At 41.6% G+C, this 26,779-nt stretch overlaps 1 protein-coding gene across 1 annotated transcript in view; it reads right to left on the bottom strand.

Moving 5' to 3' along the window:
- Positions 1-1,501: 1,501 nt before the first annotated feature.
- LOC147818051 (receptor-type tyrosine-protein phosphatase gamma-like) overlaps positions 1,502-26,779 on the bottom strand; it is an 88,190-nt gene continuing 62,912 nt past the window's right edge. The window contains exons 6-7 of the mRNA XM_087178918.1: positions 12,755-12,947; positions 1,502-1,710 (exon numbers count right to left, since the gene is read on the bottom strand). Of these exons, the coding sequence (XP_087035044.1) occupies positions 1,502-1,710; positions 12,755-12,947 (402 nt within the window). The remainder of the gene's footprint in view (positions 1,711-12,754; positions 12,948-26,779) is intronic.

Here is a 26,779-nt window from a genome sequence, read left to right as displayed (position 1 = left end):
AAACTCTTAGAGTTAGACTCTGATATGCATGCACACTCATTAATGAACACTGTTTTATACCAGACACTGTTGGGACACTGTATGCATTACTGGCTGAAGAGGATTCAATCTGTTATTCACAGATTCTATTCTGATTAAAAAAAATAATAATAATTTGACTTTAAATTGACAGAATGTCAGGTTGGTTGGATGGACAACGCTTAGTCCCACGTGTTGGGTTTAGGTTGAGAACAGTGGTTACCAACCTGTGGGTAATCATTTGGTGAAAGTCTGATTGTTCACTAAAAGATCACATCCATGGAAAATGGAGTTTTCAGATGGATAGCTGGTTAGCAACAGGAAGAGTAAACAGGAAAGAGAGTCAGAGACAGATGGTGAAACGACAAGTGACCTCTCTCCCGTCTGCTTCAGTTCAGTCCTGAATGTTCCATCGTCATCATAAAACAAAAAGTGCTCTAAGAAAGTTTTATTTGGCCTCTGTATTGTTACAGGATCGGATGTGGGCCACCACAATATTTGAGATTTGCAAGTGGGTCATGGAAAAGTTGGAAACGTTTAGGACCCACCGGTTTAAACTTTGCCCAATTCCTCTCCAGTACACTAGCCTACACATCTCAGGTTGTTTTATTAAATCCATCTGTCAATCATGTGATTTGTAGATCATGATAGATGCTAACAACATTATCACTATATTCTTAAAACACTTAGTATTACAAAATAAATACAAAATGATCACATTATCACCAATCTGATTTTGTTTTTTTTTTATGATTTCAACTTAACTCATAAAAACTACACATGGCGTCTGAATCTCAATGTTTTAACACAAAGCAGCAAATTCCTTCTATTCTTTCAAAATAGTTTTTAAACAAATTTTTCAACCTTTTTTTTTAAATCTCTTTAATCACTGAAAACGAATCTGTATCTAATTTGTAAGGCAGTCTACAGTTGACCTGAGCACATCACCAGCTGTGCAATGTGCTTTTATTTTGATGGACTCTCAAAGTGCTTCTGAATATTTATAGTAAAGACCGCCATCTTTCTGTAGCATTACATAAACATAAAAAATTATTAAGCTTTAGTTGTTAAATCAAAAAATTAATAGAATTAAAAAAAATGAAATAGAATATGTTGTCACGTTTTACTGGAGACTGGGTCAGATACTGATGTAGAAAGGTAATTATTCTCCAGTCATAGCACAATATAACATGGAGCTGGCCCATTCAATTTCATTCACACAGAGTCCATGTTTGTTGGTTGTCACGAACACAACATTGTTCAGACGTAATCTCTCATTTATATCCAACATTTCAGAACCAGCACCTGAACTCAACATAAGTCAACATCGGCCTTTTCAAAGGAATCAGCTGATTTACCAACGACGCTTGCTGCAGTTCTCTCCTCACAGCTGCGTCCAATGTGCTGGGTTCCTCTATTGGAACCTATGTTATCATATCATCACCTGTTAAGTTATAATCCCTAAAATCCCACGTGTGTTAGTCTAACCCGTCCGTAGTAGCCTCACCAGTTTGTGCTTGGCGTCTGTCAGGTGCGTCTCCTCGTAGCTGTCGTCATGGGCCGTCCAGCTGTAGGACACCAGGAAGTGGAGGATGGGCGGGTGGTACGTCACCTCTGGACGAGCCCAGCGGACCACCAGAGCGCTGCCGTTCACATGCTGCACCTTCATGTTGATGGGAGCGCTGCTGCACACTGGGAGGAGGGTGGAGCCAGGAAACCAGAGAGATGAAGGAGGAGGGAAATGAAGGATGAGAAAGGGAGGAAAGCAAGAACGGAAGGATGGGCAGGGGAAAAGAAAAAGGGAAGGAAGGGAGGGTAAGGAAGAAAGGATGGATGTGGAGGAAGAGTGGAATGATGAAAATAAAAGGGAGAAACAAAGAGATAATTTAACAGCTAAATACATCGACTCATCTCATCTCAACACAGAGAGAGAGAGAGAGAGAGAGAGAGAGAGAGAGAAGTAGGTGTTATGTGATCGTGAGTTGTATTCATGATGTGTTATTAATATTACTGTGAGACACTCTGAGTCATCCAGACACACACACACACACACACACACACACACACACACATACAATCCAGTGTGTACACATCTACGTATGAATGGCTGGACTCTCCATACATACAGTGTCTTAAACACAGACACACAAACACACAACTGCTCTACACATATGCACAGGCATCTCTCTCTCTGTCTTTCTCTCGCTCTCTCTCTCTCTCTCTCTCTCACACACACACACACAGATTTTGTCTCCAGGCTCCAATGAAACGAGTTCATATATAGTCGCCTTTAGGCAAATGACGACAACCTGCTCTGCCTTCTAATATCTGGCTGTGAGAGATATGAAGGCAAACATACACTTTGTATGTTTTGTTATGAGTTTAACAATACACACATACACACATGCAAGTCCCCATTCATTCTGATACACCAGCCCTGCACTGGCTGCTTATGACCACTGGGTGTCTCTGTTTGACCAGTGTGGTTGTTCAGCTGAGGGACACCTAAATGTTTCATAATGATCACCATGAATTCTCAAACAATGACTGAGGCCTTTATTTTAAACAGGTTTATATAAGACACAGGCTCATTTACCCTGTGTGCGTTTCATCATATTCAGTGAGATACTGCTTCCATTTTAGCAAGCAATGTTGATGCTGCTCATGCAAACTCAATGGAAATGTCCTCTGTTTTCACCTGAAGGGTTGATCCACTCAGTGTAATGTACATTTCCGAATAGTCACTCTGAGTTTATCTTTCATTCGCTGTATTATTCCCAGCTTTGCTTCCATTTAGCTATTGTGCAGTTGCTGCTGGCTACCATCACTTCCTGGCAGACTTTTCACATCAAAAGCTCTTTCAGCAGCTCAAAGAGCATTACTGCTAATCAGCTTTTTAATGTGAAACATTTGCATGTAACCTCTTAGCGTACAGGTAATGAATGCCAACTTTTCTATGAGAATTTACAGAAGAAATGACTGAATTATTCTTATCCCATAGTAGCTGTAATGGTAGTTTCTGCACAGCTTTCTTTGATTTCCCATTAAAATATGAGAAGAACTGCAGAAAGACAAAAAAAAGCTCTATTTTTTAAATAATATGGACATAAATATGTGGACATGTCTTTTATGTGTACTTTTTCATGTATTTTATGGTTTGGGCAAAATTCCACTAAAGGTAAATCTGAAGCTGGAGTCTACAATGATGAATTAAACAGTAGTATTTCCTGTTTCATCATGTTGAAAGCCAGCTCTATGAAGCAGTGGTCCTCCCTGTTTGACTGGCAGAAGGCCATTACAGCAGCAGATTAATGACATTCAAAAATCACATAATATGGAGTCTTGTGTGCCCACGTATTTCACTTTGGTCAGTGTATTTGTTGTGAAACTGTGTGTTAAGCAGCAATTTGTTACACTATTTATTGTTGAGAAAGAGAGAGCGGTGTATTACCATCCAACCATGCCTATAACGATTATTCCACACTGTATAATATTATGCAAATGTGTCAGGTAATTCGATGATGAACATGGGTTGATTGAGAAAAGAGCTCACGTGCCTTGTGGAACCAAATTGATTAGCTTGCTCATAAAGAGCTGCAGTGGAGTTTTTCTATTCATAACCTGCAGTCGAGCCCCATGTGGCTTAGCATTACTAAAGCCATTAGTCACACACACACACACACACACACACACACACACACACACACACTGAAGCACACACGTTCACAGACTGCACCACACATATGTGCACAGAGACATTTTGGAAGTCAAACAGTGAATGACCTCAATGCAGAGAAAGTGTATTTAACAGATTATATCAACCTGGGCCCAGTCAGCCGTGCCTTATGTGTGTGTGTGTGTGTGTGTGTGTGTGTGTGTGTGTGTGTATCATAAGTTGGAGTCCAGGACTTTTACATATAAATGAACATCAGACCAGTTCACACAGTGCTGATTAAGCCCCTCAGGTAAATCTCTCTGTATTTCTCAGTACACCTAATTTCCTGTCTGTGGCGACTTTCCCACTCTGAGCATTTTACATCAACTTGCTAGTTTGTCAGAGCTGAAGAGCGTGTTCTGTTGTCTATATGTACAGTGTAAACATCCGGAGGTTCAATTAAGCACCACACTGACAGCTGTATTATTTCTCAGACTCTTACTATGCAACTATTAGAACATGCTGAAGGTTCCTCGTTGAAATATGTGGACAGGAACCTTCAGTGGGTTGTACTGTGTTGCTCGGGGGACACATTAAAAGCCTGGGAAACAACATGCAGCTATATGTAGGGTGCTTAATTGAGTTTCCACATACGTATGTTTACAATAGCTGTGTCCCAATTCAGAGTGTCATCCTTCAGAGACTGCATTTTAAGACTCATTACGTCACAGTGGAGTGACTAGGCTGTCCCATTTTGAAGGCTCACTTCAACAGCTAACAGTACATCTGTTTAAACCAAGCGCCTTAAAACCTCAAGTTTTTGTAAGAATAAGTTATGTCAAGGTTACTAGGCAACGCGACGCAATAGTAAAGGCGGGCACAGCTGGCGATACACAGCAAAAATCCTCCGTAGACCGGACCATCTCGTTTCGGTTCGGCCTTTGCGATCTACGTTAGCTATGAAGGCGCGTAGACGGCGTCCCCCGAAAGGATGCAGCCCCCGAATTGGGACACAACTAATGTTACATATAGACAAAAGAACATGGAGCCAGAAGGAGTAACCATGAAAAAGAAGATGCAGGAGTGTGGGGAAGGTTGCGGTGGAAAAACCTAAGAAGTGTCCAAGAAAAGTTTGTGATGGTCCAGATAAAAAAGAAACTCTGCGGTCAGAGGAAGGAGATCGACAGTGAAAAGAATCAGCTCATGGTTTTGCAGATTTGGTGTGTGGTTTTTGCTCTTTGAGTGACAAGTTTGACAAGTGTGTATGTAACAGCCTTGCTCTCTTCTCACTATTTCACTACAGGCTAGCAGTTACCCTCTGCTGTTTGCGCTAAGCTAGGCTAAACATCCTTGACCTCCCTTTAATGGTTTTATTTAACAGGGACAGTGCTCATGGCACATTTCATAACTTTTCCCCTGTGGAGCACACCTGACCAGTACCTTAAGCCCTGCTGCTGTGAACATTAGTACACATAATAAACACTGGTGTAAATGTACCAGAGTTAGCCACAAGGCTATTATTCATCCAGTCCCTGGACAGGTGTGTTACAGTCATCCTAAAAATATAAAAGGATGCACAGAGGTGAAACTGATGGTCGAGTCAACACATTAAAGAAGGGTATTCTCCAAACTGTCTGAGGGTTCCTGTCAGATTATAGATCAGTGATCTACCAGAGATCATTACTGTGCTAATCTCAGATCAGATGCTTATGTTTTCATCACGGTGACATTGTGACATTCACTGGGATATTTTCTTTATTCTGGACAAATCCTTGGACAAAGCTATTGTTGTTCACATGGTTCTATATGGTGGCTATAACGTCTGTGTGTGTGTGTGTGTGTGTGTGAGACACAGCTGAAAGGGTTCTGTAGCCCTGTGTGTCTGGCTGGGTGAGATCTTCTTAGGGCTTTCATCAAAGATAAGCGAGCCATCATACATACACGTAAGCACACACACACACACACACACACACACACACACACACATGCAGGAGAGAGGTCTGGATGTCAGTGGGTGATGAAGTCTAGAGCCCAGTCACACAGAACGGAACATGGGTGGAGGAGGTTTGTGACACACATGAAACCCACAGAGAACATCTCTCTCTCTTTCCCTCTCTAACTCTCTAAAAAGCCAAACAGAGGAGTAAAAGAGAAGTGAAGGAGTTAAGGATGCCTTCAGCCACGCAGCATGATGATCACAGTTGATCGATGAATGGGTCTTGATTGTGGGTCAGTGTGTGAGGAGTTGGGTGGGAACTCAGTCAGGATGTCAGGCTTTGCTGACATGGTTGGTGCCAAATCCTGCTTTAGTTGTCTACAGTTTAAGAGCCAATACTATTGGTGCTGGTGTTCATATTCTTCCTGCTATTAGGGCACAGTTGGGAAGGACTTATTTGCCACTTCCCATGTTTTTGTCAATGAAGTAGCCATTAACAAGACATAAGGAGCTGTATTTTAACACTCGAAAGTGCACGGTACAAGTGCATATAGGGTGTATCCAAATCACTTTTGTTAGTTTAAAGGTGGAAAAACAGTCGCTGTGCCAGGTGCATGGCTCAGAAGGGTTGGTCTCGGTCTAAGTTTTGGGCGTAACATGCAATAAACCAATAAACCAATTTGAGTGTCCATCTCCCATTCCATTAAAAAAATATTCACTTGCACTGTGGCAGAATGCTTTTATAATGGCTCAGTGTGGAAATATGCAACACACAATATGCCACAGAGAGCACTCCGACCTTTAGAGGCTTGTATTCTGTCGATCCAGCTGACTGAACCAAACATCTCGAGACACATCTTCAGTGTGTAATAGGCACTATGTAGGTGCCTATTACACCGGGAACGCACTGCCTGCGTTGCGTGATCGTGGTAACTGACGTTGCTGAAAGGCTGGGGAAGAGCATACGTGTGTGTTCACACCAGCTTTGTCTCTGCTGCTGCAGCTCTGTCTCTCTACGTAGAGTTTACATGTCGGAATGTTGGATTTCTTTTCATTATTAATTCATTTCTAATTTATTTTTGACAGGAATCATCACTAAAATGTCTCTCTCCAAATAACTAACTCCTAACTACAATGGTTAGAAAATGTCATATTCAGATTCAGCCTAGACATAAAAACTATAGTGGAAGGTGTTAGTTTTATGTGATGTTGCTGGTATGATGTCACTATTACATGAACAAGTCTTTTTTATGTTTATTTATGCTGTGTTACATGCAAATCAGTTGTGACGCAGTCAGTCTATCCACTCTAACCCGTTAACATTCATGTTCTGCAGCCGCCGCCCACATGCAACACATTCAGTGTGTTACAGGCCTTACTTTCTTGACAATGCTCCTTAAAATTATTATCGGTTTTTTGTCAGTCACTTTCTGCTGCTTCAAAATAGCATTGCACTAACAATACTTCCTACCACACCTCATTTCAAGACCAACACACCCATGGGTGCTCAGATGGGCACAAGTGTATTTGTCATTCAAACCATGTGGGCATTGCACAGGAAAATGACAACTGCATCGGTCTGAAACTAGCGAAGACAATTTGCTTTGAGCCGGGTGTGAGATTAGGTCCCAAAAACTCAAACTTTGCTAACATAAAGCAGAAGAATCATCCAGTGAAGAAGATGGGCAAGAAGTGCTTCAAACTGATACTGATGACATGACCATTATTCAGTTTTCATGCACTAACTGCCACTTTTATGTGTCAGGAAAATGTCCTTTGATGTGAAACATTTAAATGCTGCTATTTTTATTCACCGTGCAGCTCTCTGCAGCACATCTCCTCTCAGTGTCACTGTTTTATAACAGGCAACCACTCCATGTCATAAAGGACCGTAAATTGAGTAGCACTCAGACTGGCACTTGCTTTGCTCAAACTACTTCATGCAGTACTTGTATCTTTTTGTAAAACCGATATTAGTGCACCTCTAGATGTTATGCAGGCACCTCATTCAGCTCTTGGACATCTTGACCTTGAACCAGAACAAAATAGACACAAAGAAGTGCGCAGAGAGGTGGAGAACAAGTACATTCAGATTGCAAGCTAGTGTCACTTCTTGGGCAATTTTTACTTATGCAAATGAGCTCAGTTCAAATACTTGACACCAAAACTACATATGAATATTTCCCTCATCTGTAAGCAAGATATTGTGATGGAAAGTCACTGAAAGTCACTGAAAAAGAATCTATTTGTGACATTAATGTGCAGTGAAAACATACTGGGAATATAGAAAGGTTGAAATGGAATAAGTCTTTGGTTGTACCCACGGATCAGTGCTGGAATTATGGGTAGTTACATTAGACCTGAGCTGAACTGAAAGCAGCAAAAGTTTCAGAGTGTGCCTGTGTGATCACCAATGCCACATTTAGGTAGAGATGGCAGAGTACTGCTTCTACTCATGTCCCGCACTAAACTTTATAACGAGTCTGTCCTTCTGTAAAAAACAAGCCCACAGGTCATCTGTGCAGCAGTTGATTTTGATCATGGACTGTAAATAAAGATGGACAGGGCCTCCGTCACACTACCCACAGGTTTCTGAAGAGAAGTTTTAAAGCTCAGAGTGAGCTGCTCCACTGTTGCGATCTTGGCAGTGTGTGACTCCGCCCCTAACTTCCACCTAATCCAAAAATGGTCAAAGAAGTGGAGCGTGTGTGGATGAAGGAGGAAATTAGCTCTAGAGACCAAAACTGTTTTTGTACCAGGCTGTAAACATGTTTATTTCTGCTGTAAAGTTGGACATTTTAACATGGGAGTCTATGGGGACTGACTCACTGTTGGAGCCAGACTCTAGTGGACATTAGAGGAACTTCAGGTTTTGGTTCTTCAGTGTTGGCTTCATTTTTCAGCCTCGGAGTTTGCCACTTGATTATAATAATAATAATAATAATAATAATACATTTTATTTAAAGGCGCCTTTCTTGGCACTCAAGGTGACATCTATTGGTTGGATTAATTTTACTGTTTCACCAGACTTCCTCCTTTGCTCATGTCATAAAGAGAGACAAAGTCCACAATGGATGAACAAAACACATTATCCCCCAACCAATCGACAAAGTCCACGCTGTTATCATTGTAACCATGACAACTAAAATTGTCTAATTTAATCTAATCTAATATTTTAACCCAAACCACGATCTTATCCTTAACCTAACAAAGTCATGACCATTATTATGGTAACCATGGTGACAAAGAACCTGTGAGCCTGCCACAGTAGCGGTAGCATTTCAGGAGAGACTCTTATGGGTTGCATCAGTGGGTTGAGTATATATTTATGTTTCAAGGCATGAAGCAAATTTAACATGCACTCTCCATCATGCTCACTAATTAACATGTTAATTAACATGATTATGCATTGCTAACCTCAGCTAACTGGTCGCAGGCTCCAGCTTCATCTGGTATTGGTAAGAAAGTGATGAAATACTCCTTTGATAAAGTTGGTAACGTATTAATGCATTCATATACAACTTAAGATGAAACCATGTGCCATGTTTTGAATGAAATGAAAGGAGAGGGAGGAGATAAAAGGACTGCGTTCTTGTAATCACAGTAAAGAGGATAAGATTCTCTGACATACAGTGTGTGTATGCCAATCAGCTACACTATATGTCCATATATGTGCTTGGAATTTAAATCCACCCAGTAAGCAGAACATGACAGGAAACCTCAGGGTCTATAACCACAGTCACAGTCAGTTACTGTATAAGACCACAGGCTTTAGAAAGCATCTTGCAGCTTTGTGCTCATGCTGAGAACATGTAACATTCACTGATCACTTAACAGTGAAAACTGTGTACATTCAAAGCAAGTGCAAGTGTATCCTGAAGTTAAATATTCATTATTAACAATGTGACTTGATGTGTTGTGTAAGATCAGTCAACATAACTTGTGCTGCCTCTCTTCTTATTCCTTATTATAAGTTATGCAACATGAATTATGTAATTTATGATGCTGTGTCATTTATTTATTTCACTCAGCTTTCTGTGACGAGTCATTGCGTACATTTTCCATGTTCTTTATACTTCATTACATTTGTGGTGACAACTGATTATGTAAAAACGTAATGTCTTTTCATGTTTTGGTTTCTTCCTGCAAACAGTCAGTAATTCAGGGTCTTTCTTTTTAGAGTGAATGCTACTCTGAGACTCACTCTGAGACTCTCTGTGAGCAGAAGTCAAACAGGCTGTCACCCTGGATGAAAGGCCTTTGCTTCTTCTTGTCTGTTTGTTTTTCTTGTTTTAAATCACATCTGAAATAGATTGTTGCATTTTTCACCCTTTTCACCTTGACTTTGACTGAATTACTAAAATCTATTTTAAAAGGAATGAGCTAACAATCTGGAAACATGTTTGTTTGCTGTGTGAAAGATCAAAATCAGATTCATCTCAGCCTGGTTCAGAGACTGGGCCTGGATGTGTTCAGTCTGACTGTGGCAGATGTGGCTGTGATCACAGCAGGGCAGAGATTTTTTGATGTTTTTGAGACAGTCGAGATTACAGCTAAGAAGTTGGGAAAATGTCATTAGATTGAAGTGTTGGTGTACTTTGCACACTGCCAAGCTGGTAACTGGGAATTTTTAAATTATTTTTTAAAGATCTATATGTTACACATTTCAGTTGTTTTATTTAAATTGTTGATCCATAAGAAGATATATTTGTGGTTTTAAGAACCTCTCAGAATCTCTCAGGCTTCTCTCTGGAGCGCTAGTAACAACAGGTTGGTCAGCCAATCAGAAGAGAGGAGGCTCTGAGCCTCTCCTCTGATCGGCTGACTGTTTTCTGAGCGATTCAATAAAAAAATAACAGATTTCAGGTAAAGCACTCATAGAAACCAAATCCTGCAAGGTTGGATGGTGGGTCCAGGTGGGCGGGGCTTGGGGTACTGTGGTGACTACTTTGTTGCGACATCACTAGAAGTCCTGAGGCTGGCTTTAAGGCTCAGTTTCTGAATACTTGCTGTGTGCATTTCTCTGTGGACTGAGGCTTTGATACTTTCACAGTATTAATATAGAAGCTAGACCTGATCTAAAATCAAACAACACATGGACAGAGACCTTCAGACTGGATGGAGCTTTAAACTGTGAAGGGTACAACAGAAAGTAAAGAAAATAAAAGCACAGTTACTTTAAAACATCTGAACCAGCATCATTTCATTAAGACTAATTAGGCACCATAATGGTGTTTTTACCCTCAATTCTTCATCATACCAGAACTGAGAATGCAGCTGACTGATAACAACAGGGAGTCACTTCAGATGTGCAGACAGATGATCAGTTATCTTTGTGTCACATCAGCAACAAAGTGGATCTGACTGAGCGAGTGCTTTGTAAAACTGAATGGGACAGTACTTTATGCAAAGCATAATGCAAACCCTGCTTGAATACAAACTGGATGAGCTTTAAAGTGACCTGTGTTTAATCAATGTACTGGGTTTGTGTCAGGTCACAGGACTTGATGGGTTAATATAAGTCCACACTGATATTGGTACTCTCATTTGTTTTGTACTAGATGAATATATTTCCTAAAATGTGAAGGTTAGGGTTAGCTATCTGTCGTTGTGGCTCAGCAGATGTAAGGCTGCCAGTCACTCAGTGACCCAAAAGTAAATGAACTATCATGGCTGAAACAATGAGCAGCCAGAGGAAGGTGTTCAGGCTGAGCCACAGTTAAATGGAATAAATGAACACAGTGAGAGGGGACTGGAGGGAAAATGACTCGTTCAACTCAGCGGCTGCTGTGTAGGCTCTGTTCAGCGTTTCAGCCCACAGCCTCACCTGTGAGCTGTGTGTCTGGATGTTGTTAGGTGTCGGACTGGAGAGGGGTTACAGGCCAGTTTAACAATCGCACACACGCACTAATTTACCACTCAACTGTAGCTATGGCAGCATGTTGAAGAGGGTGTGTAGGAGGCATGTGGTCTGTGTGTCTGTCTGTTGTGTTTTCTCCTCTCCTCTCCTTTTTTCCCATGCCGTCCTTCCTCCTCCTCCTCCTCTTCTGCATTTCCGCTGCCAGCCCTATAGATCTGCTCACAGCAAACCTGTCCCACTGCTGCGCTCAAGGACGTACTGCAGGAGCACACAGCACGCTGTGCCAGGACAACCCACGCACACACACACACACACATGTGCAGTACATGTATGTGAATGCAGTTGTGTGTGTGTGTGTGTGCGCGCGCGTACATCTAGGTGATGCACCTCTCTCGTAGTCGACCATATGGAGGTGTGCCTGAAGGAAGGGAGGGGACAAACCCTGCTAGGACAGTTGACACAGCACAGATGCTAGGCCACACACCCACACTTGGAAGTACACAGAGAAAACACGTGCGCTCGCACACGTACACACACAAACGACCACAATGTGTGGTGTTGTTGGAGTGGTAATGAGGCAGGAGTGGGAGGACGGCTTGTGTTCCTCCCACTGCCTTATGCTAGGGGAGTTACCAAGCTCGCCAGTGAAATGACAGAGAGTTAGCCCAGACCACACACACACACACACACACACACACACACACACACACACACACACTCACACAAAGAGAAGACAATCAGTTTCCTCTGGGCGTATGAGCAACACTGAATATCCCTCATTTATTAACATTAAGAAAATGTCACCATTCAGGAGTAATGTGAGAATATTGGACCAGTTTAGTGGGAGAAGAAACTTTAATGATGCCATATAAATCAGTGGGTAGAAACAGAGATACCACTGGATGCAGAGAGCCACAGTAATGTAGTACAACACTGCGCCACTAGCAATAATTTTGTAAAAATAAAAAATTAACCCTGACATACATGTTCCTTCCTCTAGAACTCAACATTTCATATGCTTCAGCTTTGAGTTCCTTTAATTCAGCGTTTAGATATTATCTCCATGATCATGTAATTAAATAAGCGCTTTGAAGAGGCTGGAGGCTGACTTGGGAGTTGCTCATTGTGTGGTGGCTTGTGGTATCGGTGTATGGTTTGAAGAGTTGCAGCTTTAAAAAATATGATCTAAAATAGTTTGACAAGTACAACTGTGAATGAATGAGGTGTGTTTCGTTTGCAGTTTTGCCCCATTTAGACCCAAGCGTAATGTCAGAGTCAGCCGTACCTTTGGAAGCCTCTGTGCCGTACGGCCCGCTGGCGCTGTCGGTCAGGTCCGGCAGCCAGGCGTCCTTGACCGCTGACTTGAAGACGTGGCGATTATCCAAGCTCTGAATGGGCCTGAAGTTGCTGCGCAGATACTCCACTGACTTAACATGGTCCTGCTGCTCCGTGGTGAAGATGGAGTAGAAAGCCTCCAACTGGTGGCAGCGGGGAGAGCAGAGACACGGAGACCGAGAGAGGAAAGACAGAAAGAGTAAGTGGCAGGCAGAGCTCACATCCTGTGGTAACTTTTGAGTTGGAGAGTTGAGTCCTCAAAACACACAGTATCAGAACGCACCGCAGAAATCTAACTGAAATACAAGTTGAGAAAAGATGAAATTTTAATGATCCCCATGAGGAAACTGGGTCACTGCTGCAGCACAACAAAGGCTTCACATGAAATCATGGAGGGGACGGGGAACACTGGTAATACATGACTAATAATTTCAAAATATGAGGAACACATTGAGTCAACAGTGTATCCGTGCATCAGTGACATATATGAACAATTACTGAAATATCACATTTTCAATCATAAAGACATTAAAACTGATCCAACTTCTCCAGCAGGAGAGATCATTTCAAATCCTCATGTGGTTCAGTAGTTTGTTTTTTGAGGGAATAATTTGACACCAATAGATATATGCTTGAATGAAAGGATTGATACCGATCTTATGTCTATAGGTTGAATATGTAGCCAAGACATGATTAGCTTAGTTTAGCTTAGCATGGAGAAAGAGGAGAAAGAGCTGGGCTGCTCTCTCCAAACTTATCTGCAAATACATGTAAAAATGATTTACATGTGTGCTTTTAGAGGGAGTTAGGAAGTGTAATTATGTCTTGCACATACTCCGGGATTACTAAATATAAACTCTACAATCTATCACGTCGACTTAAGCAACATGTGACATAAAGTAAATGAGATCGTAAAGGCAGAACAAAAACAAAGAAGCTTAAAGAGGAAATAGGCAAACTAAAGTTAAAAAGCAGGTTCATCACGGTGCCAACGCTCGTACCTCTACCACAGCCAGAATCCGTGGACATAAAAGTCTAAATATGTGATTGCGTGAGTTTTGCATGTTGAAATAATTCAGAAAATTCTAATAAGCAGCTTCAGCAAGCCACATATCCAGGCTTTCAGCCAGACTAATGAATCAGTGGAAAGACGAAAAGTCAACTCCCTGAATCAGACGTGAGGGAAGGGTGGGCCTGCCGGTTTCGATCCATCAACCCACAACCCAGCTCTCATCCCCGGACGTGTCGGGGGGGATTACTTCAAAAACATGAACTTTCAGCAAGTGAGCGTCCTTGTGGCCTGCATCTCTGAAGTGCTGTACCAGGGGATACTTGTAGTTTTTGGAGTTGTGATTGCATATTCATGCTCCTCCAGTCGGTCTCTCAGCCTGTGTTTTGTGTGGCCAGTGTAAAGCAGCCACAGACACTCTCCAAACAGCACTACAAATGTAGAGCTGGATTTGGCCAAGTCCTTGAAATAAGCAGTGCTTTGATGAACACATTGAAATAGAGTACTGTTGTCACTTTATTTGCATAAACTGTATCCGAACCAGCTCTTGCCACTGTAGCCAAAAAAGACCTGTCCCATCAGCAGTCTCGAGCTGGTGAATCCAGTCAAACTCATGCCAGACGCATGATGAATTATTGAAAGTATGAGTCTGAGGGCCAACTGTGGCCCAAACCTACCTACCTCTGCTAAAACGGGCCGGTTCCCAGATGCAGTTGGCCCAAGTCTGCAACTCCCCCCCCAAAACCAGGCCGTGGATGTAGCAGCCGTGCATGTGGCCAAATCCAGCTCACATCTGGTTCTCTAACCCAGACACTCACAGCTCTCAGTCAGAGCCTGATTGGACTGGGGTGAATACTTACATTGGGTTTGGGGAAACCAGGAAGTACTCCTGGAAGGACGTGGCTCCAAGACATTCATATACTGTAGTTCATGTTATTGGTGGTAAATTAGTATCTGATGCAGTGAAACTGTCCCCAAAGTGGTTTTAATCTGAATTTAGCCGCTACGCTATCAAGCTGTGAACATTTTGTACTGCTTTAGTTTGATGTTGAAGTTGGCCTCTTCCTGCATGTTGCCATTTGTCAAACGCGTGCTGTGTGGCAAGACGGGCGACCAGACATGGATTTGCACTGTGTGAATGAAGTGTCATCTTTCTGCTTGTGCTGGCAGATGGATACTCCGCACAATGTGTTTGGAAGCAATGCACTCAGACAAACAGCTTGTGAGCAAGGGAGTGCTGCGAGGGAGAGGGGCTGCTGAGAGGCACATTTCCATTTATAAAGGTAAATGTCTCAGTAAGGAAGCAAATTCTTCCTGTGACTCTCTTTGTGCTGTATGACTATCACATGCTCAAAAATCAGGAGCCTGACCATGAATTATGAAGTGACTGACCTTGATTTATTATTGTGAGTAGGGCTTAGAGGTTTCCTGCAGAGTTTCTGACCTCTAGTTGTGCTATGGAGTAGTTTTTTTTTTTATTTTTTATTAGTGAGTCCCCATTTTATAAGAAGTGACTTTGTGTCCAACCTACTGAAACCATTCCTGCGCAAGCTCCCAAGTTCAGCAAAGTATGGAAGCCCCTATTATTCCGATCCATTAGATGGCGGCCAGAACACAATCAAAGGCTAATTAAAGAAATTGACTAATAAAAATTCAGTAGGAATTTACTTTGTTACTGTTCACATGTGGCGCTCTGATCCACAGTCTGGTGTTATGTTTTTCACATCACACATCTTATTTCTGCTATTCAGAGGTTTGCCAAGCAAGCAACAGAACCATTGGAACTTCCTATCATAACCTTTCAGAATAAAAGCTCATAATAGCTTGAAATAAAGATTTGCTACAAAAAAATACGAAACAAAGCAAACAAAACACTTTCTGACGCTTGAGTGATTCTGTTGGTAACTGTGATAGAAGTTCCAGGCACTGTGCATTGACTGATGCGCGACTATTTGTGTCTTTCATTCATTCTCAACATGGATAAGATAGGACCCAATGTGGGACCTAATGTTGGACTGTCAGTTCACCCGATTATCAAAATAATCTGGTGGGCCAGATATTGTTGCTGGCGGGCCAGTAATGGCCCATGGGCCGCAAGCTGCCGACCGCTGCTTTAGGAATGCAGGTGAGATAGTGTAAAGAGCGACACAGAGAACAAGCTGTGATGGATGAAGGGATCACACATAAGGACTGGGGTATGACTCCTGTTACATTTATTGACTTGATCTTATACTTTTCAGATTTTTCTTTATTTTCATTTCAAACCGCTCGTCCACAAAGCCGTGTTCAGGAGCTGCACGCTCTGAGCTGCACACTCAGGCCCTGAGTGGCAGGTGAAAAAAAAATAACTTGCTTTTGCAGATTTTAAAAAATGGGGGGGTGTCACGTGTTTTCACAAGAACAAGAATAAATTCACTTGCCTTTCAGCCTCTCAGGGCTTCCATAGATGGAATAAGGGGAAAAAAATTGAATTTGATGCTTTAAAGGTGTGTTCAGACTGACTGAGGCTGTTTACATAAATCAATAGAAAGACATGAGTGGATTTAGAGACAACTTTTGAAACTAAAAATCTTCTCCATATCCACGGTTGGTGCACATATTGGTAACTGGCAACAGGTAACATCTGAGCAGTTGGTGAATTGGGTGTTTGTAGAGAACAAACACAGACTGCACATCCTGAGAGTCTCAGGGTGTCCAAACTGAGTGTGAATCTTTCATAGCAATCTGTCTGTCACATTTCAATATTTCCTGTGTATATACTGGTCATTTTTGTCTTGTGGTCGCACTAGACAGAGTGTGTATACATTTATATTTATTCTGATTTGTCAGTGTTCGGGGAATATTCAGGCCAAATCTTAAGACAACGTGGACAGGTGTTAAAAACTTAAAAACATCCCCATCTTTAGGTCTCACTTTGAACAAGGGAAAAATAACAACTGATGAGGAAGTCAGCTTTTTTCCTGAGCTGAATGTGATTGCTGCAAACAAAAATCCCAAGCCCCCCTGAGCTGCTGCAAAACAAATGTAAAACGCCCATAAAACATCAGCCTGCCAGCTTTGGTGACCAGCTTTAGAGGTGACTTTCTCAGATGATGAAAGTCAAATGTGAGCGTCAAAGCAAAGGATTAATAAAAAAAAAGAAAAAAAAACCAAACAAACAAAAAAACAGTCTGATTCCACTGTTTACCAAGCCGTAGTAAACCCTCAGGGTTTAGGCTGGACAAAACTGAGAATGGAGGTAATGCTGCGTGATGAGAGAATAAACATAGATCTGGGCTCAGCTCTTTGACTTACTCCCTTTGTGTTGGTTTCTCTGTGCTTTGTTGTGAACTGCTGATTTATCTTTTTAGTTTAGCACATTTCCCTTCAGATCCCAGGTTACATTTCTCATCATGTCTTTGAAAAACTCAAGAAACGGGTAGGGGAGTTTGTTGTTTTTTTTCCTTTGACTGAAGCTGGAATCTGTCCAGTCCAGTTCTGGTTCCTGGGCCTAAATTCTTATGCAGCTAAAGCATGGACTTAGTAGTAATGTCAGTGTCTGTGATGCTCAGAAAAACATATTCGTACATGGAAAAAGCATATTCAAGTTTCTGTCTGCAGCCTGTAATACGTAGATACATCCAATACAAGTTACGCACACTTCGTTTACGTCATGCCGCTGCGCATCCCTGTCAAGTGTGAAAGCACCGCACAGCTATACTAACAATGCTAGCCATGCTAACTAGCTGCTAGCGGCTATGCAGGCCCACGGAATAAGTTTTAACAACACATGTACCGACTGAAGCTCCGCTACTGACAGGAGCTCCAACCTGCGGATGAGACACAATGGATCCGTTGTTACCAGTCTGCATGACGGCTAGCAGCTTACTCACCACTCAGACGAAGAGGCGCTCTCATCTACTGGCAATGTGAAAGGAATCAGTCACATCAAACTTCATTCTTTTACTCACCAACAGCTGTCTCCAGAGGTGGAAAGAACACCAATGTCAACTCTTGTCTCTGTCACCTCTTTTCTTCTACTGAAGGAAGCATGCTAGGGGCCATGGTTGAGCATTGAAAAATAAAGGTGGCCATCAATTCTCAATCAGTATTGACAGATACTTACAAATCATTAATCCATTAATAGAAAACAATTTCTCAGGACACCTGGTAGAGCGCACACCTGCTGGGTTTAGTCCTAACTGCAGCGGCCATGGATAGGAGTCCCACACATGGCCCTTTGCTGCATGTCATTCCTTCTCTCTCTCTCTCTCTCTCTCTCCCTAATATCCATGTCTATCTCTAAGTGTCCTGTCAGAATAAAGGCAAAAATCCCCCAAAAAATAACTTTAAGAAAGGACAGTATAACGTAACCAACCCTGTGAATTATTGAGGGTTATTAGGTCATTACATACTACAGAATTTGATCAAGCGTTAAAGCTGCTTTGTTCTGATAAGACAAACGTCAACGCCTCCAGTCTGTTTCTCTCCTCACACAGTCAACTGCAGTAGTGCATGAGGCTGAGAGCCTTCAGCCCTTCCAACAGTACCGGCATACACACCATGAAGATGCAGCCTCATACAAGACCGTGTTATAAGTCCAGCCTCCACATCCTGGAAAGCTGAGCTGAAATCACTATACCATCAGAGCACAAAGCCTCGGGCGCAGCAGAGCAACGTTCCTCTGGCAGTATAGGCAGATTATAGGCAGCTTGTATCTGTTGCTATGGGGAACAACATCCCCTATCAGAGAAACAGGGACCGAATTCACAATGTTTTTGTCCACGCTGAGTTACCAGCGCCTCAAGCTACAGCAGTGTTTTTTACTTTTGGGTGCAGTAAATAAGGCTTGTTTTAAGTGCATAGCTCCTAAATGAGGAAATGAGTGATCGTTTACATTCCCTGTATGTGCTGTTGTCACTGTGGCTTGGACACGGACAGAAGGATTTATAAACCAGTGGTGTGTGCAGGAGTGATCACAATTGCCACAGGATCATGGGATGATAAAACCCTGCAGAGAGGGGGGTGGGCCTGAAAAACTGTGTGTAGAACAGTAAGCACTGATATGCAGGTCAAAAGACGTCTCGGTAACAAAATGGGAAACTGGAGTTGATTAATGTAGTATTATCTTTTATTATATTTTATTCTATGAGTCCTAAAAGTATCATTATTGTAGCTGTGGTTTGGAGTTTGCCTAATTATACTGATAAAACAGTGTGTGTTGATCCAGAACTATTTGCTACGGGATGTTCGGTATAATTGACCAGCTTCTGTTCAGTCCACCTTATGAACCAAATAATTTGTGTTGAATTAGCTTCATACATTCTAATTAGGTGTGCAAGACCTCCACTATGACAGCTTCGGCAATGAGACAGTTGATGTGTGCTAGCTAAAACATGGTACTATGGTGAGGGTAAGGTTAGCTCAGCTGACCAAAGACTGGTCTGCTGAGTAGTCAGTATATTACATTTGTTGTTATAAATATTAAATCAACTCATATGCAAATTCATTATCATTTGAATTGGTTGTTTTACAGTGTTGTTGGACTTCACTGTAACTGACACTGCCTACTCACATAGCTATGCCGGGTTACAGTTTATGTTTTACGATTTACATCAGAAATGATCAGCATGACATTAGAAAGAAAATGTGGAGGAATATTAGGTGGTGTGGGAGTTTCCCAATAAGTTTTAGTAACGCTAGACATGGACCAGGGGACTGGATAAAAACTGTATGAAAACAACAGTGAACCAAAGTCGGGTATGTTTCTGGAGGTACGGCCCACCAAGCGTGCTGACCCTCATCTTTATGTTTCTGTTGGAGGGCACGATCTTCGCTAATGTTATAGTATTCCTTCAGTTTTGCATGAGTATGCTGCTGATCCTGTGTGTAGAGAAATGATCCCTCATGACCTCCAGGACTACAGATAGCTACTTAACTATGTAAAACTAAATCTAAAAACTGAGGAACAGAATGCAAAAAAGCTGAAACTGCACTGCTGGGTCTAATGGTTAATTTGTTCATTTTGAATACTTCATTTTAAATATTTTAAGTGCTCAAAAAAAGGAAGGGAATATTTAATCATCACAGTATAACACCAAGTCAGTTAAACTTCAGGGATATCAATCTGTACATTTAGGAAGAACAAGAGATTGTGAATCAGTTTCAGCTGCTTTGGTGCAAATGAAAGTGACAACAGGTGCAATGGAGAGGCAAAAGCAAGACGACCCCCAAAAAGGGAATGGTTCTACATGTGGTGGCCACAGACAGTTGCTGTCTCCTGATCCTTCCTGACTGATTCTTCTCAGTTTTGTGTTTTGCTAGTGTTCTTGTCACAACTGGTAGCATGAGGCGGTGCCTGCAGCCCAATCAGGTTGCACAGGTAGTCCAGCTCCTCCAGGATGGCACATCCATACGTGCGGTTGCAAGAAGGTTTGCTGTGTCTCCCAGCACAGTCTCAAGAGCATGGAGGAGATACCAGGAGACCGGCCGTTACACCAGGAGAGCTGGACAGGGCCAGAGAAGGGCATCAACCCAGCAGCAGGACCGGTACCTGCTCCTTTGTGTGAGGAGGAACAGGAGGAGCACTGCCAGAGCCCTACAACATGACCTCCAGCAGGCTACTAAAGAGACAAAGTTCAAAAATAAAACTAAAGTAAAACTAAAATTTGTAATGTAATGTGTATTGTAATCTTGTTCACACACACACACACACACACACAAGGTGGAAACAATACCAGCCATGCTGTTGAAGCTGGTAATTAGCATCTGTTTTTCACTGAAATATAATCATTAAGATGCTGTTGAAACAACACTTAAAAGTATCTACATCTTTTCTTTCCACCATACTTTGCCCAGATTTAATTCTGAGGTGTGAATGTATATAAATATGCACATCACTGAATCAGTGCTTACTGAGGAGGTATTTGACAATCTAACAATACTAATTAAATCTTCTGAAAGAGCTTCAGGAGAAAAAGAAACCCATATGGCAGCATCTTAGCTGCTTTCTGTGAAGGCTGGCACATGCCAGGTGGGAAATCATAAAAAATTCCCACATGTCCCACTTGGAATTGCTTCTAGGAGGCGGATCTCACCACTACTTCCCACTTGGCAGCTCATATTTAGGGTGACTGTGATGTGAGACCAGCACGGCATAGGCCATTTTGGGTTTAGTTTCCCTGTGTCCCACACTCACACACATCAGGTGGACAAATACAAGCATGGCAGAGTCTACACGTCTGTATGAAAGGAAGGCATTTTGGGTGAGTTGTTGTGTAAGAGCCTGAGCATCGATCCACTTTAAGAGCAGGCCCAAAGCAACGGCTGTCTCTCCCGCTGACCTACTTCAACTATCATCCAAAACAAAAGGCTCGCAGACAGAGGAGAGAGGAATAAAACACAAAGAGACAGAAAGAGAAAATAACCAGAGTCACCATCAGTGTTAATTCTCCCTCCAACCTCCTTTTATCTTTCTCCATGATGTTTTCTCAGGAGAGTTGCAGAGCAAAAAAAAAAAAAAAAAATGAGGGGGGAAAAAAGGATTTCAAAAGAGGCTTTTTAAACATGTTGAGACGGACTGACAAATGGTCAGAAATCAACAGCCAGAGAACAGGAAGGATGAAGGAAGCCCCTGTCGCCTGTTTCCTTGTTGTTAATGTCTTTGTATCATTTCCTGTATGTTGACTTTGAACTTTAGTATTTTTTTTTTAATATATATACAAGTGAAATAAATCATGTCAAAGTTGGATTAAGAAAACTATCACATGGGATCATGCGGTAGTCTCGGTATCACGTGTGCGTATTCATCATAGCTACCATTTCATTTGTGGTGTTTACTGCACAAAGAGTTGAGCTTTTAGAGGAGCAATTTGTAAATTTTGCTATTACTACATAGGCAACATACTAGAGGAACTGTTGAGAATTCAGCATCAAACTTCATTCCTTTACTCGCCAATAAAAACGGCAATGTTAACTCTTGTCTCTGTAATGTCTTTTCTTCTACTGATGTTAGCATGCTAACCAGCTAGCCCATCTCGTAGCCTCCAGTCTGTCTTGAAGACTGAAGAAAACTTACAAATAGCCCCTTTAAGACAACAGGTGTACCATCCAAAAACAGAGTTTGTCAAGTCAAGGATTCTCGTCCTGCCTGTCATATGGTAAAGCTGGATTTCAGTCTTCTGTTTTAGCTCTGTTTTTGGTCTCCACCACCTCCTGAGGGGAAACATCTGGATCATTAGCTGCTAAATGCTCCAGAGGCTTCACCAGTAGCTGACTGTGTCTGTCAGCTGTTCAGTGCAGGTAGTGTGCACTGGGGATTTTTGGAGCTATTTGTCTAAAAATGAAAGTGAATCAAAACAACACTGGACATCTGAATAATGAGCTGAGCTGAACTTTGAAAACGTTGAGAGCTGCATATTCATGTGATGACTCTCTGTGTGTTTATTGCTATGACCCCTTTGATATTGCTAGATGATTTTCACATTGTCATTTGATATATTGTTATTCTAAAATATCAGTTATAGGCAATAGTTCAGAGGATGCTCATGATGGTTTCATGATGTGTCACAACAAATGTTAGTTCGGTCCCACTCCAGGTTTCGCCTCCTTTGAAAGGACCTGACCCAAAAAGGTGGGTCCATTCGAGGACTCAGAGCTCAGCTGAACTTGGACCTCCAGTAAGAGGGTCTAAGCCTGCATTCAGACGCTTCACATGAATCTAGAGTTTCAAAGTTTATCTGCAGTTAAAATAATACGTGTCCAACTTTCTCAGAATAACTTTCATAAAATGTATTTTAGTCAGACATCTACTGGAGAGTGAATAAGCTGCGTTTAAAGCATGCAGGAAGTCTGAAATGTGTTATTGCAGAATTTATGCTATGGTTACAATAAGGACAGGGGGCCATGATTTAAAGAAGTGGCGGGCTCTGTCTCACCACCACCACTGGTATTGTCAGTGGTCGTGTTTTTTCAAAATTAAGGCCCTATTTCACATAATCTTCTTGTGATGCTGAAAAACACTACCGCAAATCAAGAATACCTAATTTGCATATGAATTCAGGCTCTTTGCTCTGGAACTCAAGACTGAGTTTAGCTGTACTCAGTTTTCTTTGACTATCCTGGAGATGAGTCTCACATTGACTTAAGTGTGGAAACGAGGAACAGCATGATTTACCTTTCTTTTGATAAAAGTAACAGTGCAGTTGAGGGTTGATGTTAATGCTGCTTGTGTAGGCACTGCACTGATGTCTGCACATGTGTCTGCTGGGATGTTAAGATTATTAAAACCTGAAGTCTAGACACTCAACACACAGTAACAACTCTTTCCACCGACATACAAAGACGCAGCCAGACGGGAGCACGTACTGAACAACTGAGGACATCACACTGCATGACAGCTAGGCTGTGATTATAGAGTTGCAATCTCTTGTTGTGTTGTTCTTGTCTGTTCCTACACAAAACATTTTTTGGCTAATTCATTCTGCTGTTTGTGTGGAAAAGTTTAGTTGTTGGATGAGATGAGAACAAAAGGAGTGTGCTGAGTCGCTTGGTTATAGAAATGTGAATGATTCAAACAGGTGTCGGGCTCATTGTTGACTTTTTCAACTGGGTTCAGCATTTAAATTAAGAATGATGACACCATCTTCCTCTAGTTAACTACATATCTACATCCATAAAAAATACCAACATAAAATGGGCTACAAACATGGATGACATATAGCTGTGCAGTCCAACAACATGAACAACCATGCAGGTTGTTTGTTCCACTCCTCTGATTCGACCTGGAGGAGTATCTCTGACATACTGCCCCTCAGGCGTACTGGACCTTCATCACCATGGTTAATTTATAAATGATCAAACTACTTGGTAAGGTTTTGGAAAAGATGACGGTTTGGGTTAAAATAACAACCAGTTCTCCAACCAGAATAACCAACCCTCTGATACAACCCATAGAAGGGTCTCCTGAAATAGTGCCTCTATTGTGGCATAAGTACTGGACCTCAGTTGTCATGCTTACAATAATACACTCCTACCTACCTTTGTTGCCATGGATACTATAATACTAGTCATAGCTTGGTTGGTTAAGGAAAAGATCGTCATTTGGGTTAAAACAAGTACTTCCTCAACATTACACGGTCTTTGTTGTCATGGTTAAAATATAATCACATAGGAATCGAATACCGCTCACCTGTGACATATTCCTGTATCACAGGAGAGTGGTCGGTCAGCCAATCAGAAGAGAGGAGGCTTTGGACCTCTCTTCTGATTGGCTGACTGTTTTCTGAGTGATCCAATAAAAATATAGCAGACTTCAGGTAAACACTCAGAGAAACCAAATCCTTCAAGGTTGGATGGTGGGTCCAGGTGGGCGGGGCTTGAGTCAGAAAGTCGTGATGGCTGGTTTTAAGGCCCATTTTCTGAATACAGGCTTTAAGGACAGAAAATTAACCATTTGGATGACTTAATCATCTTGAAAATGCTAAACATGAACTGGTTCTGTCGTCTCTAATGTGGATTTACAACTTCACTTCTTAATATCAGCTGTGAATTCAAATTCTTTGGGCTTCTGTCCGTCGTTCAGACTAAATATACTTACTTACTGATACTAAGTTTATTACATTATTTTCTGGTTGTAGGAGATATGGTTAAAGAATGTAACTCTCTCTTTGGTTTTGTCTCCCAGTCTCTGCTGCCTTCTTTATCATCCTCACTCCACCTCATCAGTCTTTGTAACATTCTCTCACTGCCGCCTTTACATTGACCTGCTCCTCTCACTTCAGGGCGGAGAAGCCAATACTTCATCCACATTTGGCTTGCTCCACTGCTGCTCTTAAGCAAACTCATTTGGTCTCATTAGGGGATGAGTCTGCCAACTGTTCTTTGGATTGGGGGAGGGAATATGAGAGCAAGAAGACTTTTTCCACAGATCCTTATTCACAGACACTGAAACACACTGAAGCTGCTCTTCTGTTTAAATGACAATGAACATGAAAACACAGCTGGCTCCACATAAAAAGAACAGTTTACTCTCAGCTATTCAGGTTCAAGACAAAAAAATCCACAGGAAACATGGCGGCAGATACGTATGTTTTTTTTAATGTAATTCAGAGGTCAGATATGCACCACTGGGTTTATGTGTCACGAGGGAAATTCTCAATTTTCAATTAAAATTAAAAAAGAAATCTCTGAGGTCAAAATCTGTAGAGGACAGGTTGTGTGAATTGTATGAGCACTCCTGTTAGTTGTGTTTCTGGAATCTCATCATGACTGGATTACTGTAACTCTTTTTACCTGTCTGTCTTCCCTACAGCATTTACTAACCGTCCGAGGCCACGCCCACACTACTGCATTTTAATTTTAAAACCCAGCTCTTTTCCTACGTTTCCTTATGGCTTCCACACGACTCCTGAGTTTTTGAGCCCTGAACACGGAGACTTTCAGAAACTCTGCTGGCCCTGTTTTAGTTTGAAAACTCTGAGGTTGTGTTTTATTTTGAAAACTCTGAGGTTGTGTTGTAGTCTGGACGGACAGAAACTGAGACCTTTGGAAACGATGTTGTAGACACCCACGGTCTCTCCTGATTGGCTCTCATCAGCCTGGACTACCAGTGGTGAATACAACATGATAATGAATCACAGTGTTAATGACCTTTTTGTCTTTGCAGCTGTTGTTCAGTTAAATTCTGCATTTTAATGCTACAACTGTCTTTGCTGTTCCTCCTTCAGAGGATTTACTGTAACTAACCAACTGCAGAGAAGACAGTCTACTTCCTGTTTACACTGGCTCGCACATGCTCAGTGTACATGAATGGTCATGTCTGAATGTTTTTTTAGGTGTGTTGTCGGACGGAAATAGTTTTTAAGTTTTTATTTTAAAATAAAAACGTAGTAGTGTGGAACGTAGCCCAAAATCTGCTGCCAGGCTTTTAACACAGTCAAGCAGACACTCACATATAACATCTCTGCACTGTCTTACTGTTAATTTTAGAATTTTAAAATGTTAGTGCTCACTTTCAGAGCTCTACATGGCCCGGTCCCAGACTACACCACAGGTCTCCTTCACCCCCACACCACAAGCCGAGCTCTTAGGTCCTCCACTCTCCATCCTTATCTATCTCCTCCCTGTTCCTTTCCACAGGTCCTCCCAGAGCTGCAGCTGTAGAGTCTGGATCTGCAACTGCAAACCACCTACAACCTGCTACATAACCCTCTACATAGCCCCTGCACAACCTGCAACTAGCCACTAATTCGCTGACCTTCCAGCAGGATTTTGAAAAATTGGTTAGAATGGATACAAACTCAGGGGAAAAGATAAAAATAAGTTTTCTTTTCTTGTGTAAGTGTTGCCCTGTAATAACACCTCAAAGAATCATTAGAAAACATCAGAGAAATAAACAGACCAGCTGTTAAAAAAAACAAAAAAAAACCAAAAACAATTACGGAGCACAAGTGTTATAGATGTGTCCTGAGCTGAAGAAGTTCAAGTCTAACGCAACACTGAGTGGGTGCAGTGATGGACAGCTTTGTCCACAGTGATTTAAACATGGAGTCAGAGAGCAGTCGAGCTCTGTCATCCTGCCACTGAAGCCAAGTCGTCACAGAAACACCTCTCACATCTGTTTAGACTGAAAGACTGAAACAAGCTGACGAGTCAATTAAAGAGACACAGTCGGGTTTACGCTTGTCCAACATGTTCATAGATTTATCCACAAAAAATAGTAAATAAAATAAAATAAGTAAAAACAGTAAATATTGATGTGGTAATAAATAAAATAATGTGGTAATAAATAAATTATAAATAATAGTAAATGATAAATATAGTAAATAAAAATAAAATAACTTAAATAGGTAAGTAATAATGTGGTCATAATTAAATAAATGATAAATAATAGTTTTAGTTAGAGAAAATGTGAGAATGTGACAGTATCATTGGGCTTTATGACAGAAGTCTGAATCTTTAAGAACCAATAGTAGTTAAATAAAAACA

The sequence above is a fragment of the Seriola lalandi genome, unplaced genomic scaffold (genome assembly GCF_002814215.2).
Source record: "Seriola lalandi dorsalis isolate HSWRI2012SDOR001 ecotype SW California unplaced genomic scaffold, Sedor1 jcf7180002054748, whole genome shotgun sequence".
Taxonomy (NCBI): Eukaryota; Metazoa; Chordata; class Actinopteri; order Carangiformes; family Carangidae; genus Seriola; species Seriola lalandi.
The sequence above is the reverse complement of the archived record's forward strand: the minus strand, read 5'-3'. Positions and strand labels throughout refer to the sequence as shown.